The following is a 15,002-nucleotide window of genomic DNA, read 5'->3' on the forward strand; positions in this document are numbered from 1 at the left end:
GCCGAATAATCCACCCACAAAGAACTTGTCTAAGACCTGAACACCGAAGAAGAGAAAAAGTTAATCAGATGTTCACTTTATTATGTCATTCCTTGCAAACATTGTGCAATTACGTCAGTTGTTCAGGTGTTGAACAAAAATTGATTAGGAAATATTTCACACGCAAAGTTTTCTGGATTAAATTTTATATATTTTTATATTTTGTGTGACCCTTTGGTCTCACTTAGTTCCTTTGATACACTATACAAATTTTTTTTTAACATGTACCGTACATACATGTACACAAAGTGTAAAACAAAATGTTATTTTTTAAAGAAAATTGAATTATTTGGAAATGTACATTTATGTACAGAATTATGTAAAAACAACATTTACTTTGCGCAAAAGATGAATATAAATAAAATAATAACATAATTATTCGCACAAATTCATGGCACAAGATACAAAACAGAGTTAACTAAAAAATAAATGCATAAAAAAAAAAAACGTATGTACATGTACAACGATTGACAGAAACAAAAATTAAGTCAATTGACACAGATGTCATTAATTATTATCAGTGTCTTTAAAAATTTCACACGAATAACGCCATCTCTAACATTAATCATGTCCTGTTTAAGGACAGAAACATTTGATTGTGTACTTAGTGGTACACATTCAAACCATTTATTTCGAGAATCCTTCAGTTCAATAAAATTGTTACAAAACACTGTTCAACAAGGATTGCATAATGACTCACTGGCTACAGACTTCAACAAAGAGGCTGAACCAGATTTTAAAATTGCATTGCTAAAATTACAAAACCTACCCTGGAGACTGGTCTCCAGAGGTGGAACTGTAAGAGATCAAGGCAACAATGTCACAATGTGTCATACATGTAGGTTGCAGGCGCCAGATTTTCTTTTTAAAAGCCTTTCGCCATGCAACACAAAGAGCACTTACATTAACAACTAGACAAAAGCCACAAAGCCATAATGAATGCGAATAAGTAATGTTCGGGTTTCAACTTGGCTGGTAGAAGCATTAACACCGAATGCCGAGGAAATCTGCAGGTACATAGTGTTCAGATTGAAATAACATTGTGTCTAAGTTTGACCGAGTCTGACTGAGTCTGACAAGTGTACATGTGTACATGTACCGGTACATGCATTTTTCTTTATTTTAGTGCTTCCTTTTATGGGCGGTTCATTAACTTTCACTGTATAAACATGTACATGTACGGTAGTTTTCAATTCTGCTGGTTGCAATCAACTGCGCAAACATCTAACTTGCACCAAATAATTTGAAACTAGTGTAATGTCAAAGCTGTGCTACATGTAGCTTACAGTTACAGATATATCTTTGGTTGAAAACAAAATTAACCATTTTAAGAATGCTTTTCAACACAATTGTGCCTTTTTATTGTCCATTATGCTGATAGTAACATTCATGCTTTCTACATGGATTTTTTCACCATTTCCAGGAAAAGCGCTCCAAAACCAGCGCAGGATGTCGAAAAAAATATTTCAGTTTTTCAGAGTGAATATCTAATTTTACATAAAAATGTATGCAAACAATGTTTTTCAAATGTGCTGATATTGATAATATTGAAATGATATTGAAAACGACCTGATTTTGCTGCTGACAATATTGGTTACATGTTATAGGTCGAGCAATTCTAAAATATTTGTAATCAATTCCGATGCCATACAAAGGGAAAGATCCACTTGGATTCCAATCAATTTCCCTCCATCAAAAAAGATTTGAAGAAAAATCCCACTAATTTCACTAATTAAAGAGGTTGTGGAATGCTCGAAGACATTTCCGTCATTTTTCGGGTATATGTAGCCAAAGGTGTAGCCAAAAACGACAATGTGTCTGTCATGAAATGAGTACAAAAGGTACTTTTGAGAGCTGTTTTTCAAGTCATGTCATGCCTGTTTCGACCCAACGTGCAATTTGTGTAAAAGTCGTCGTTGCGGGCAGCAAACAAAAAAACACTAAATTGTGACGTAATAAACAGGACTCCCGATGCAGAGTAGCATAAACAAGTCCTGTTTATTACGTCACGATTTACTGTGTTTTGTTTGCTGCCCGCAACGACGATTTTTACACAGTTGCCACGTTCGGGGCGAAACTGGACCTGAAGAACAGCTCTCAAAAGTACCCTTTGTACTCATTTCATGACAGAAACAATAGTCGCTTTTATTTCATCACACCTTAGGCTACATATACCCAAAAAATGACGGAATGTCTCGAGCATTCCACAACCTCTTTAACAAATACTGAATCACTACATACAGCAATATTTTACAGGTGTTACATTCTATATCTTGTAAACATGACAATTTGCCGCACAAATGAGGACATACACAATGTATGTCCAGTGAAATACCGGTAATATTTGTTTTGGAGTGTCTGGAATCTATTCTTGAGAGAATTTAATTGTTACTTCTGGGAATCGATTCCTCACCAAAGTGGAATCACACTTCTGATTCCAACTTTGAAATCGATTTTTATTTGATTGCGACCTGAAATCACCCAAGCCTATTAACTAAGCCCCTGGATCAACACAACGATTTAAATGTTGTGTTGCACATGCCAACTAAAACATGCACAATTGTTCATTGTACCAGATTGAAGTTAGTGCTGTAAATGGATATTTTTGCAGAAAAAAGTGCAAGTTACATGTACATGTACATGTGCATTTGGGTAAACAAGGAAACTATTATTGCAGATGCAATATTTTATAATTTATCTGCAATCTGCAATATTTATCAGCAAGTTATTGCAGCAGAACTTGAATGTACATGTACATGTACATGTATGTTCATCCCTTGGGAAGATGAGTTCAGTTGCTTGCCCACAAGAAATGACACAGTAATAGTAATAAATCCTAAATGACAGGACGTCAAATCCATGAACATGTAATGCCACAAGGTGTTTTGAGTATGATTTTCCTCAATAATGTTCAAAGACCCAATATGACTCCACAACTGAATAATAAATCAATGTTTTCCCTACCTCTGGTGGTGTCCACTGATTGGCAATGTAATCCACATCCCAGCGTTTACGAAACTCAACATGCTGAAAAGATAAAGCACAAAAAAATCTAATGTTTATCTAATAATAAATCAGAGTTTAATATAGATATAGGTAGTCCCAAACACAACAAAACCTTTAATCACTCTAGCAATCATTGAGATATCTCTCTCAAATTAAAATCCTAACAGAATATTTCTGAATGTAATCAGTAACGTTACAAACGAGCAGGAAACAATAGTGTGAATGAACATTTTGGCAGAAGGAAAATACACAAAATAGAAACAACCACTTCAAAAAAACACCAATTCATATCTGCTCTGGAAATATCAATTTTTAATCAATATTATCACACTTTGATCCCAAATATAGAACAAAAAGAAAGTACGCAGGCATAGATACAGTCTGAACATGTATGTAAAACTAGCCTGACATTATTTGTTATCTTCCATGTTTTATGTACCGGTAGTTGTCATGTATTTTTTTTTTATCAAAAACAACATTTTGAAACAAAAGCTCTATTTTGAAATGGAATAGGCCTTTGAAAGTGATTCATTTTCTTCCAACTCTAGGACAATATGCCAAACACCTGTTATGTCAGTCATGCTTCATGTGTATTTATGTAAACACAGACCAAGGTCTGTGCTAAAAGAAACCAGCCTACTGGTACTGCCGTACATGCCGTACATGTACACTTCACACATTATCATTCCCAGTTTTTTTACTTTTACCAATCATAAATATTTGACACAATCTCATTAACATCTCCATTAGTGGCGATAATATCAGGGCTGTCTGGCTGGATCACTGGGGCTGAACGCAGCCTAATGCAGGCGAGGAAACGTCGTAATGAATAATAATTCCTGGGAAGATAAGGGAGTCCAGGGATAAAAAAAGCAATTTGTATATTTCAAGGCCGAGTGATGGTTAAATTTAAAAAAAAATACAGGGTAAATTTTCTGTGGATGAAATATAAATTTTTAAATGTTGCCTTATTTATGGATTAATTTTAGGCCTCTGTTTAAAGTATTTATAGAAGTAGCATTTATAGAATAGAGTTTTTCTTCTCAATTTGTGAGTTGGTCTTAGAAACCAGTTGAGTAGAAGTTTCTGCATGTGGTTTGAAGTCACAGATCAATCCAGTCAATTAATAGGTACATTGTATCACAGTTGACCACATATCATTTAAAATCAAAAAGAGATTGTTTGTACATGTAGGGCCTATGTAATGAAGAGTAGAACTACCGGTATGAGAACGCATTTCTGATAAGTACAGTGAATTTCAATTTCTGACAATACATGGTAAACATGAAGACAGAAATTTTCACAACATTGGGAGTTTTATGTGATAAGGCACTTGTGTCATGGGGCTTCTAAACTCAGAAAACATTTGCAGTAATAGCGGACACAGACAGGAGTGCTGTGGCCTTGCGGTCTGGAACATTGCATCCGTAGTCTGCGGGTAATTCTGCAGGTTGTGGGTTCGAGTCCAGCCTGCGGCTATAGTGGGTGTGCCCTTGGGCAAGACACTTTGTCACTCATTGCTTCTCTCCACCCAGGAGTAAATGGGTACCTGTGAGGGCAGAGATGGCTTTTGTGGTTGATTTTAGCTGCTTTGCTCCGAAATGGCAGCATTGAGCTGTACATGTATACTCCCCAGTGAGTTGAGATGGCATTTGGAATGTTTCACTGGCCCAACGAGCAGGGAAATAATGATGTACATTGTACATATAGCGCCTTGAGCACCAATACTGGTAGATACAGTATGTGCTTTATAAATACACACATTATTACTATTAGCAACCAAAACCTGATTTTCCTCTGTGCACGTCTGGACAAACACATTTAACAGCTAGCTGTGAGTGGGTCTGTATATTGGTCTGACTGGCTCACTGGTCCTGTGTCAGTTACGCACAATGAACCATTTGCCATATGGCTGTATTCGGGAAAACAAGTACTCGTGCTCATACTCGGAAGTACTCATACTCATACTCGAAGTACAAGTACTCATACTCAGTGACCTGTACTTATACTCAGAGGTACAAGTACTCGTACTCGGCAACCTACATGTAAGTACTCGGCAATACTCGGTACTCGGAAAGAGTACTCGACTACAACACTGCTAATGTACAATGTAGTTCATTAACATTTCAACCGTTCTACGTTCAATCAAATTATTTCCTCTGAAGACGAATCCAATTGTCGTCAAAGGTGCTAATAACATCAGCCAATCGTCCTTGGAGATAATGGAGAAACCTTAACAGGCTGCGACCCATTATTGGATATCAAGTAGCGCCCGGCAATCATGACAGAACCAGACAGCATGAGGGAAGGTCATTATAATCAGAGTCATACTTTCACTGCAAATTAACCGTACGGTCAGAGCCAAAAATCAATCCTGGGAAATGTCAGACATATAAATTACAATGGATGCTGATCCAAAAGAAAGGGGAAAATAGTTCGAAGATGCGACTTAGTTTGAGGGGCTACATTTGTTAGAATCAATGCAATTATAATGGCAACTCCTTTAAAAAAAAAGATGGTACATAAAATGAGGTTTTCACATCGCTGCACAATAACAGAATTGGAAAATTACTTACATCTCGGAGCATCTTTTCTGATTTCTTGAGATCAAACTTGCGAGCTGTAAAGGGTGAAATAAAATAATAAAATGTGTGATTTTGGAAATCTGCTTCCTTGAATGACAAATAAAAATGTATTTTTCGTCAGGAACTTATTGCTGTTTGTACAACAGAAAACAGTGGCATAAGAGAAATGATAAAGATTTTTAAGAACGTACCGGTACGCACTTATAGCCTACTTATTCCAGATTTGAATTTGGGACACATGCAGATTTTAGACTTACAATTCCATAAAACACATTTTAAAATTTTACACCTACAATTTTAGGGTCGGTAATCGAAAACACAACTATGTTTTTTTGGACATGTGAAAACATATTCTGGTCAGTTAATATTATGGTAATCACCCTTACACACACACAACATGAACAGCCAATGTTGCTGTGATTTAAGTTGATGTAATGTACATATTGATCTCACAATTTTGAAATCATATTTAAGCTTTTATTGAAAGGCATTTACAGATGCATGTACGCCATATTTGTTAATTCATTTATTATTTGTCGCTGTATCTTTTCTTGTCCGGTTCGTCTGGTTGATGTCAATTTTTCCCATGTCATTTCGCTATTAAAAGAATGGCATAAAAGTGCCATACCCGTAGCGATCGATGGGTTTTTCGGTGTTCCCCCCCCCCCCCCCCCCTCTTTCAGTAATGCAAAAAGACAAAAAGCCGTTCTTTTCTTATTCTTTTTTTTTTAGTTAGTCACACATCTGTACAGATTATGCAAATAAAAACAACTCAATTGACCATTCGTTAAGCTGGTACCACTACCAGCACAATATTCCATTTTCCCAATGTTGTACAGTTCAGGGACCCTGTATTCTTTGCACAGGGGTTATATAACACTACTAGGACTAAAAACATGCATACAAGTTACGTTCATTTACATGTCTATAGAATACAAGGTCTTCTAAAGAGAAATGGAGAATTATTATTTATTTTTTTTTAAATTAGCAAAACATGAAACCATCTGAACCATCTGTTATTCATAGCCAATCTCTGCTGAGTATACATGGACATATATTCGGGGGGGGGGGGGGGGGGGGAGGGGGGATCTGCATCGTACATTATGCATTTAAGTACATGTATGTCACATTATTATCAAGAACTATTGTGAGGTTTTAAAATGAAAACCTATGCACAAAGTGGGTAAAAAAAAGGTTATCACGATATTATACAGTGTGTTGCTTCTGATTTGTGTTGATGTAAAAGAGAATGAAATTTGCATGTACATCACTGGTTGTTAACAAATACCCTCAGGCATGAAAACATAGGATCACTTCTAAGTTTAGTGGCAGAAGAAAGGATAATTCCAAATCAATTCCCATGACCCCCTTAGCAATTGAACTACATTCATTGTATTACACTGTATTACATTGTATTACTTTGTATCACACCAGTGGTGCACCCAGGATTTGGTTATAGGGGGTGGGGCTCACAAATTTGTTTTTCAAATTTTTTTAAAGATTTTTTTTTTTGGGGGGGGACCTATCTGGACGTTGGTGGTACCACTTACATGTACCCCCCTACATGTATTAAACTACTCGAAAATAGGCCACGCACATATCACCAAGGTCAAATCGTGGGACAAAAAAAATACCAAAAAAAAATTGACAACCTCGGGGGGGGGGGGGGGGGGCCTACTCAAGCACCCTGAGGCCGGACAACCACCCCCCTCCCCCCACCCCGGGTGTGCAACTGCATCACACTGTGTTGTGCTTCTTGATGAATCATCGGAATCACATAGGGTAAGAGGGGGTATTTTTGAAGGGGGGGGGGGGAATCCAACCACTTTCTATTAATCACAAACCTGGGGTCTGACTAGGATTGATCATGCTGCAAATCTGCTACAGAAAGCCTACCTTTGAAACAAATACCTGCTATTAAAAACCGGAAGTGGAAAAATCATCAATTTTGAGCAAAAACTTCAAGGAAAATGACGGACATATCATCGTGTTTACGTTGGAAAGATCTTGCAAATGATCAGTGTGCCCTCAATTTGAGATGGAGTTCATTCAAAAGTTGAGTTTCGCAATGCATATTTAAATCGTACGTATTCCTACGACAGAACCACAAGGCGGGAGTCTGTTACACGTTGTACATGTATGTCTTTTCATAACAAGCGTATTGTCATTGAAAATATTTTTCGAAAAGTTTTGCTTTTATTTTTGGGACTCGAGTCTTATCCTTCGCTCGGAGGGTCGAGTCGAGTCTTCTGTTGAGGGACTCAACTCGAGTCCAGTCATTTGCTCGCAGTGACTCTAGTCGAGTCGAGTTACCCATAGGGACTCCGGTCGAGTCGAGTCGCCAAAAATTATGACTTGAGTCAGAGTCATTACAACTCTGGCAACTGCCGGCAGAAGCATAACTTTGGAGGGGGGGGGGGGTAAGGGCACGCCTCCCCTACTTGAAGCCTGTCCCCCCTCCCCTTAGGCCCCTAAGACACACTGCAAACCCTGGCAGCCCAGGGTTTGGTGCGTTAACTCTAAATGACCAAAAGCATGGAGGACGTCACATGTCCCAGTAATGTAGACTGGTGCCTTACCTCTAAGCCATCGTAGTAAGTAATGATCATCATGCTCAGGCTTCAGGGTATCAGACACAGCTGAACGAAACTGGAATAAAATTGTTGAAACAGATTAAATCAATACCCTGACTATTGTTCACTGCAATAAAAAACAGTATAATGTGACCCTCCAGGAAAAAAAATAAACAGTCGGAAATCACACGGCCGTATTTTGACATAAAGCCTATAATGAATGAGAGTTAATTGATGTGAAGGGCATTATACTACACATTTTGTGGGCAAAACCTCTTTAGGAATTGTACTAAATGAATAGAAACCCATACATTGCTAAATTATTAGTATTCGAGCACTTTTAATTTTTTAAGGTAATGCCACACTCTGTGTCTTAACTTCACGGAATGAAATTAATTCGTTATAGGGGCTCATCTGGGGAAAAAAACCTGATTTTTAACGCATCATGCAGTGCACACTACGCTTAACGCAAAACAGACACATGGATTGTGGGGCTAAATCCATCAAATTTGGTCTGAGAACAAATTTCGTGGTCCACTTTTGCGACCCCTTAAATTCGAGCTGTTTGGATGCTAGTAGTGATTTCATTCCTGAAGTGTTCACCTTTTGCGAACGTTGAAGAAACCATTTTTTTTTTGCATTGGTGATTGGCCACCGCTGTTCCCCAGACACACAACATGTATATCGTACACTGTATGAGAACGACACAAAAAAAGGTATTCGTACTCCGTCGTGTCCGATGTAAACAACCAGGGATTTTTCCTCTTTTCCCAGGAACGGTAAGACATTAGCTTGGTTTCCTTTCAACCAGATGTTGGAAATAGGATAAGTAAACAATCCAAAACATGAAATTTTCGGGGATTTCAGGACCCAGTGCCCCTTTAATGGAAAACTGAATTTTGATTTTCAGTTATTTCCTTTGACCCATCCACAATTTCGAAAAAAATAACGACATTATTAAACATTGACTATTCTGAGTGGCCCCTAATACATTGAAAAAAAAACCCATGAATTTGGAACAGAAAAACCTCTTTTTCAATTTTGTGTTTACCTGATGAAGCTTGTGGAGCTGTTCTGCAGTCAACTGAGGCCTAAGTCCATTCATGGTACCTCCTTATTAATGCACTCCTATCCAATTGATGATAACGATTTTCTCAGCAGACTGTTCATTTGCCGATGCAAATTGAGTTCAGCTGTGAAATAGAACAGTGATAGTGAGAATATGCCCTAGAAAACATGAATATACACACAAAAAGATGGCTGCGTGTTTATGGTGTAAATTGAGGACACACACGTGCAACATCATCAATGAATTGAGGACAGGAACAAATCGAGGATGACCTTGATTAGAAAACGTTTACAAAACCAATAAGCTGTTGCAAAAAAGTTAGAGTATAAACAAAGGCAAACGGAAGAGGAACGATAGAAAATCCTCGATTTACACCATAAACAAACATGTCTGCACACGAACATATGTAAATGTTAACCAGCATTTTTCTGAGCTCAATGATGCTAAACTGGATAATTTTGTGGACAATAAAGATGCCTCCTGTATTAAAAAGTACTGGTAGTCCACAATGCGGTATAAACTAGTCTTAGGAGTTACTGTATTGCAAAAGAACTGAGCTTTTCTGAGGTTGAGCAATATTCAGCTGGTGAGCTGGACAAGTTTCTCCGAAGATTTTATGCCCGCGAGGTGCATACTGCAACAGGAAAATTTGGCACATGAATATGTATGAGGTACAGTAAAACAAATATAACATGGTTTATTTCGAGTGGATAGTCCATATTAGATCTCCATGGTATTGAAAGTTTGCCTTGGGAACTAGTCTGTCAACTTCTAATAGTACCTCAGGCAGCTAGTAATAATATCAACTATCCACCCTCAAATCTAGCCCGAGTAATTTATTAGGCCCAAGTTATCGCCTTTTTTTGTTTCGGCATTCGTACAGTTACGGGCCCCTCTTTAGTTTTGTACTGCTATCACACCAACTTTTGTTTAGTACTACTAAATCACGCCAGACCGTGTCCAACATGTCCAAAAGTTAAAAAGGCGATATAACTAAGGGCAAGTTCGCGCAAGGACTATAGTTAACCATTGGTCGACTAACGCTTGCCCGAACTCTGTCTAGTCGACGATGGTTAACTACGCTAGTCGACTTTTTGGAACCAACCTACTGAGGTTGGTTGCTTCGCTGGCAACCATAGCCGCACGCGTTCATATACAGCAGGGAGCCAGGATCCAGACGTTTTGCAATGACATTTTGACAAGCGTTCGACTAGAGACGTTCGCACTTTGCTATTAGTGCGCAGGCGTAAGGTACGTCACAAATCAACCACTAGTCGACTAATGGTCCTTGTCCGAACTTGGCCTTTGTTGGGCCCAAGTAAGACCCGTGAACGTGGCTTGTTGTAAACTACGCCATGCTCTTGTACCATTTCGATCCGAGCGAAATCGTCCTTCCGTTACAAAAACTGAACACAACTGTAATCAAGCTTTCTTGAAGTTGAACGAAATTCAAGGTAAAATCTGGCCCAAGAATTCGCAAGATCTCGACGTCCTGCAACCTCCTCCTGATGCATGTGATTTATTAGACTCACACCAACCTCTTCCCTAGTGCTTACATGTACTTTATTTCCAAACTCGTTTCCATTATACGAAGCAGGAAGTGGAGACGAGGTTGGATATTCCCCAACTGACGCAAGCGCATTGTATTATACCGTCTTATTTCCAGAGTTGTAACGAGTCACTGATTTTTGTGACTCGAGTCGAGTCGAGTCATTTTAAAGAAGTGACTCGAGTCGAGTCGAGTCATTAGGTCAACAAGGTCGAGTCGAGTCGAGTCGAGTCACAGAGTGTGGTCGAGTCGAGTCGAGTCGGGTCGAGTCGAGTCAAGTATTTAGCTCGAGTCAATTCGAGTCACAAATATTTGAACAGTTAATTACAATAAAAAAGCAACAAACACAAGAGAGAAGGAATACAAGGCACCAGTCTATTACGGAAATCCAAAGACATAAAGTATGTTGTATGGTACCCAACCAACAGTTTCCATTGCTAGCTCACGTCACAGATAAGAAGATGTGAAACTTCGGTCTTATAACTGGTTTGGCTTCGGGTCTAGATTTTGTTGTTTGCTGATCGCTGACAACGTTTAAACCTAATTGCATTATACAAAACTGTTTCTGATTATTTAAAGGTGGGCCCGTCCGTATCCATTTTTGTGTGTGAAATCGGGACATGAATTTAGCCAGCGTTCCACCAAGAACTTCAAAATCGCCCGAAACCAATGATGAAACCACGGATTGAGAAATGCGTTTTAAGTCTGGTTCCGGGTTTAGCATTACATGCTATAGAACCACAAGGTGGGAGTCCGCGACACGGTGTATGTTTGTTGTTTCATTATGGAGGAAGGAAACAGACTGCCGCTTGATATAAACGTACATTATTCGCGAACATTAACGTGACGTGAACAAAAACTGGCAACGCGAACGACGCAGCGTAAGTCATTGCAAATATTTTTCGCAAGTAAGTTTTGCTTTTATTTTGGGACTCGAGTCTTATTAGCCTTCCTCGAGTCGAGTCGAGTCATTCTGATGAGGGACTCGAGTCGAGTCGAGTCATTTGCTCGCAGTGACTCGAGTCGAGTCGAGTCATTTACCCGTCGGGACTCGAGTCGAGTCGAGTCGCCAAAAAATGTGACTCGAGTCGGACTCGAGTCGAGTCATTGACTCGAGTCATTACAACTCTGCTTATTTCGTATAATTAGACTGCCGTTTCCTGTCGCAGCTAAGATAAACATCGTTGTAGACAAGTTTCCAGTCCTTTCCTCTCTCACGGCACGTGGGCGCACGGCTCGCCGCAACGCCAAAATAAGAGGAAATCTTATTTTTATTTTTCTGAACAAATAACAAGGACCTACTTTATAAATACGAGGAATTCCTAAGCAAAAACTGCAGAGCAAATTTACACCTTTTGAACATTTAGTTCTTGTGCTTAAATTTATGCACTAAATAAATAAATAATAACACAAACGGGTGGATCTGGCTTTCAATTAATTGAATTCATCAGATAAAAGTATTCTTGTCTTTTTCACTTTAATATATCCCAATGTTATTAAAATTCAGTTAAAAAAATGCAGTCATTACACTTTTCACCTCTTGTGTCACCTTTTGTGTCTTGTGTCGTTAAAATCTAATTTTGACACGTTCGTATGGGTCTTCATTTTCGGCAAATTTCTTCGAAATGACACATCCTGAATACGCGTGAAGGCAAATATAGAAATCTAGGTACATGTACAATGTAAGTACTCAACCTGCATACGAAATAATGAGATTTGAAGGTTTGCATGGTCATGATGGTGGAAAGATACTACAAGATAAGTTTGCGGTAGCACCATGTGAATAAATCTCTTTTGTGAGTATGTGTGGTTCTCCGGTTCTTTTCAGAACCACACATAGGCCTACTCAGAAAAGAGATTTATTCACATAGTGCTACCGCAAACTTATCTTGTCTTAATACGAAATAATGTATGGCGGATCGATTTCGCTAGGTTCGAAGTGACGCAAGAGCGTGGCATACAACGCCACGTTCACGGGTCTAGGCCCAAGTGTCGACTTAGTTTTAGGCTAGCATTAGCAAGCAATTAGGCCTAAGCCTAGGCCTAATTTAATTATATTAAATTTAAACTAATCTTTAATCCCCTTTTTGATCAAAATATTAAATTCACATCACAATGAACTGTACAAAGAAACTGAAATACTGAATTTTACCAACCAATAATATGAAGAAGTCGGCAGTCTGGTTGCAGATCGAGTACTCCGACTGTATTGTGTTACACTGATGTTTGTTCTCTCAATGCTCGTCGAGCGGAGTTTTATTCCGCAAACCAAACGGACATAACGAACATCATGGATATTTACTATTTAGCCTAGGGCCTAATCCGGAACGGCGGAATTAAGCTGAGCTACAGTAACTCTCAGCCTTTTCCAGATAAATCATACCATGACAGCGTTCCATAAACTCTGCATTACATCTGATGGTAGTGGACGTCATATGCATTAACAGCTGGCATGAATATGATTATTATTGATTCCCAGAAATACCCAACAACAAGTTCGCTCTCTCGCACCTTCGTGGCCGGCCGTCGCGTCGATTCGACATAAAATAAACGAAACTTGCGCGCCGGTATATATGGCGCCCTCTACCGCCCAGCGCGAAAGTTTTGCTTGCAAAGTTTTTTCAGAACGGCCTGATTGGATTCGAATGTGCCTTCCGTACCGTCGACGTGCAATCATGGCATTTGGCACACAGTCGGAAGATTTTTGGCTATATAGCTATAGGGCCATCTCAGATTTGTCCTTTGATAAAGGGAGAATAAGGCCAAAAAAAAAAGTCTCCGGTTTCTGGTATGCGCGCGCGTTGCCGTAGCCATGCGCGTCGGCAAAATGAAAAAGGTTTTTTTTCAATGAAAGATGATGTCTCAAAACCGCCAAACTCACTGGTTTGACTGGAATTCTGCTGCTGCGCAATTTCAACGTGTTTTTAGATGGGGTTATGATCGAGAATTAGCTTTATGTGGCCTCTCTGGACTCCCATATATTGCACTAAGTTTAGTCGGGCACCATTTGCAGTCATCAGCCGACATTTGAAGCAAAAAAGTCAGGTAAAAAAAAAAAAAAGCCGCGTCGCCGCACCACTTTTTGGACAAGCTCCATACCAGAAACCGGAGACTTTTTTTTTTGGCCTTACAAGAAATGGCAGCCCTTTTGAATTTTTTTGCTTGTTATTCTACCTATTAATTTTTTTCAAAGGACAAATCTACGGCGACGGATATATCTTTAAGACGTACAATGTGTCAGTGTGCCAACTAAATCATCATACTTTTATCATCAAAGGCAAAATTGACAAGCCGTTGTTTATGTTTATTTATCCCAGCTAGTTTTCCTTTAGTGAAGGCAAACATTTATGGGCAGTACAGTATAGCTGTGGGTATTCCTGCTCGATCAAGTGCTCAAAGATTTTATCCTGAACTTAATTAAACAATTACTCCTTTCCCTTTCATTCATTCAAGTTACAAGACAAAACATTAACATTTTTTAGTCTCCATCACATCTCGAACAAAAGAACTTCATGTCATCGTGTACGTCATGCATCCAGTCTGAAGCCAGACTACAAGCTATCGAAATGATCTTGTAACACTACGATTTAACTTGGATTGACTTGTGATTTGTTATTGACTTGTGATTTATAGAAAAATATTTGGAGAAATTATGCGCGCAAGTAATAGTTATTCACACAGCCACCCCCCCCCCCCCCAATCAAACACATTACAATACGACGACATGGACAGTTCATAAACGGACCAAATTTATAAGGCCCAATTAAACCAATCATGAATCAATATTGTCAATTATTCGGAATTTAAAAGGAATGTCATGTCAACATACAATTGGTCAGTCGAGGCGGGGGCCGGGGGGGGGGGGGGTGGGGGTGGATATAGCCACACCCAACCAGCCCCTTAGATCCGCCTTGCCTGAAAAAGAACAGAACAGATACCACAACAGATCTACGCAAGGCCTGATTTATATATTCGACCTTGTTTGAAGGACCATCAATCAAACACTATAAGTTACACAAGGATCAGTGCTACCAGTTTTGAAATTAGAAGCATTTTTATGAAATATACATGCCCATGGAGAACTGTACTGTTTTTGTATGTCATACCATACATTGTACATGTAAATCACGTTTTTCATTCAAACCCACTGACACACAATGAACATGTATCTCAGCTGTATG

The 15,002-nt window shown here is 38.9% G+C and overlaps 1 protein-coding gene across 1 annotated transcript in view; it reads right to left on the minus strand.

Annotated features, from left to right (window-relative positions):
* The window catches only part of LOC119730520 (SEC14-like protein 2), a gene marked incomplete in the record, with an annotated part of 20,552 nt that extends 7,184 nt beyond the window's left edge, over nucleotides 1–13,368 (minus strand). The window contains 6 exon segments of the mRNA XM_038203488.1: nucleotides 1–36; nucleotides 3,004–3,066; nucleotides 5,622–5,665; nucleotides 8,210–8,279; nucleotides 9,255–9,396; nucleotides 12,978–13,368. Of these exon segments, the coding sequence (XP_038059416.1) occupies nucleotides 1–36; nucleotides 3,004–3,066; nucleotides 5,622–5,665; nucleotides 8,210–8,279; nucleotides 9,255–9,308 (267 nt within the window).
* Between the last annotated feature and the right edge of the window lie 1,634 nt (nucleotides 13,369–15,002).

This window comes from Patiria miniata, unplaced genomic scaffold (genome assembly GCF_015706575.1).
Source record: "Patiria miniata isolate m_02_andy unplaced genomic scaffold, ASM1570657v1 HiC_scaffold_22, whole genome shotgun sequence".
NCBI classification, from domain to species: domain Eukaryota; kingdom Metazoa; phylum Echinodermata; class Asteroidea; order Valvatida; family Asterinidae; genus Patiria; species Patiria miniata.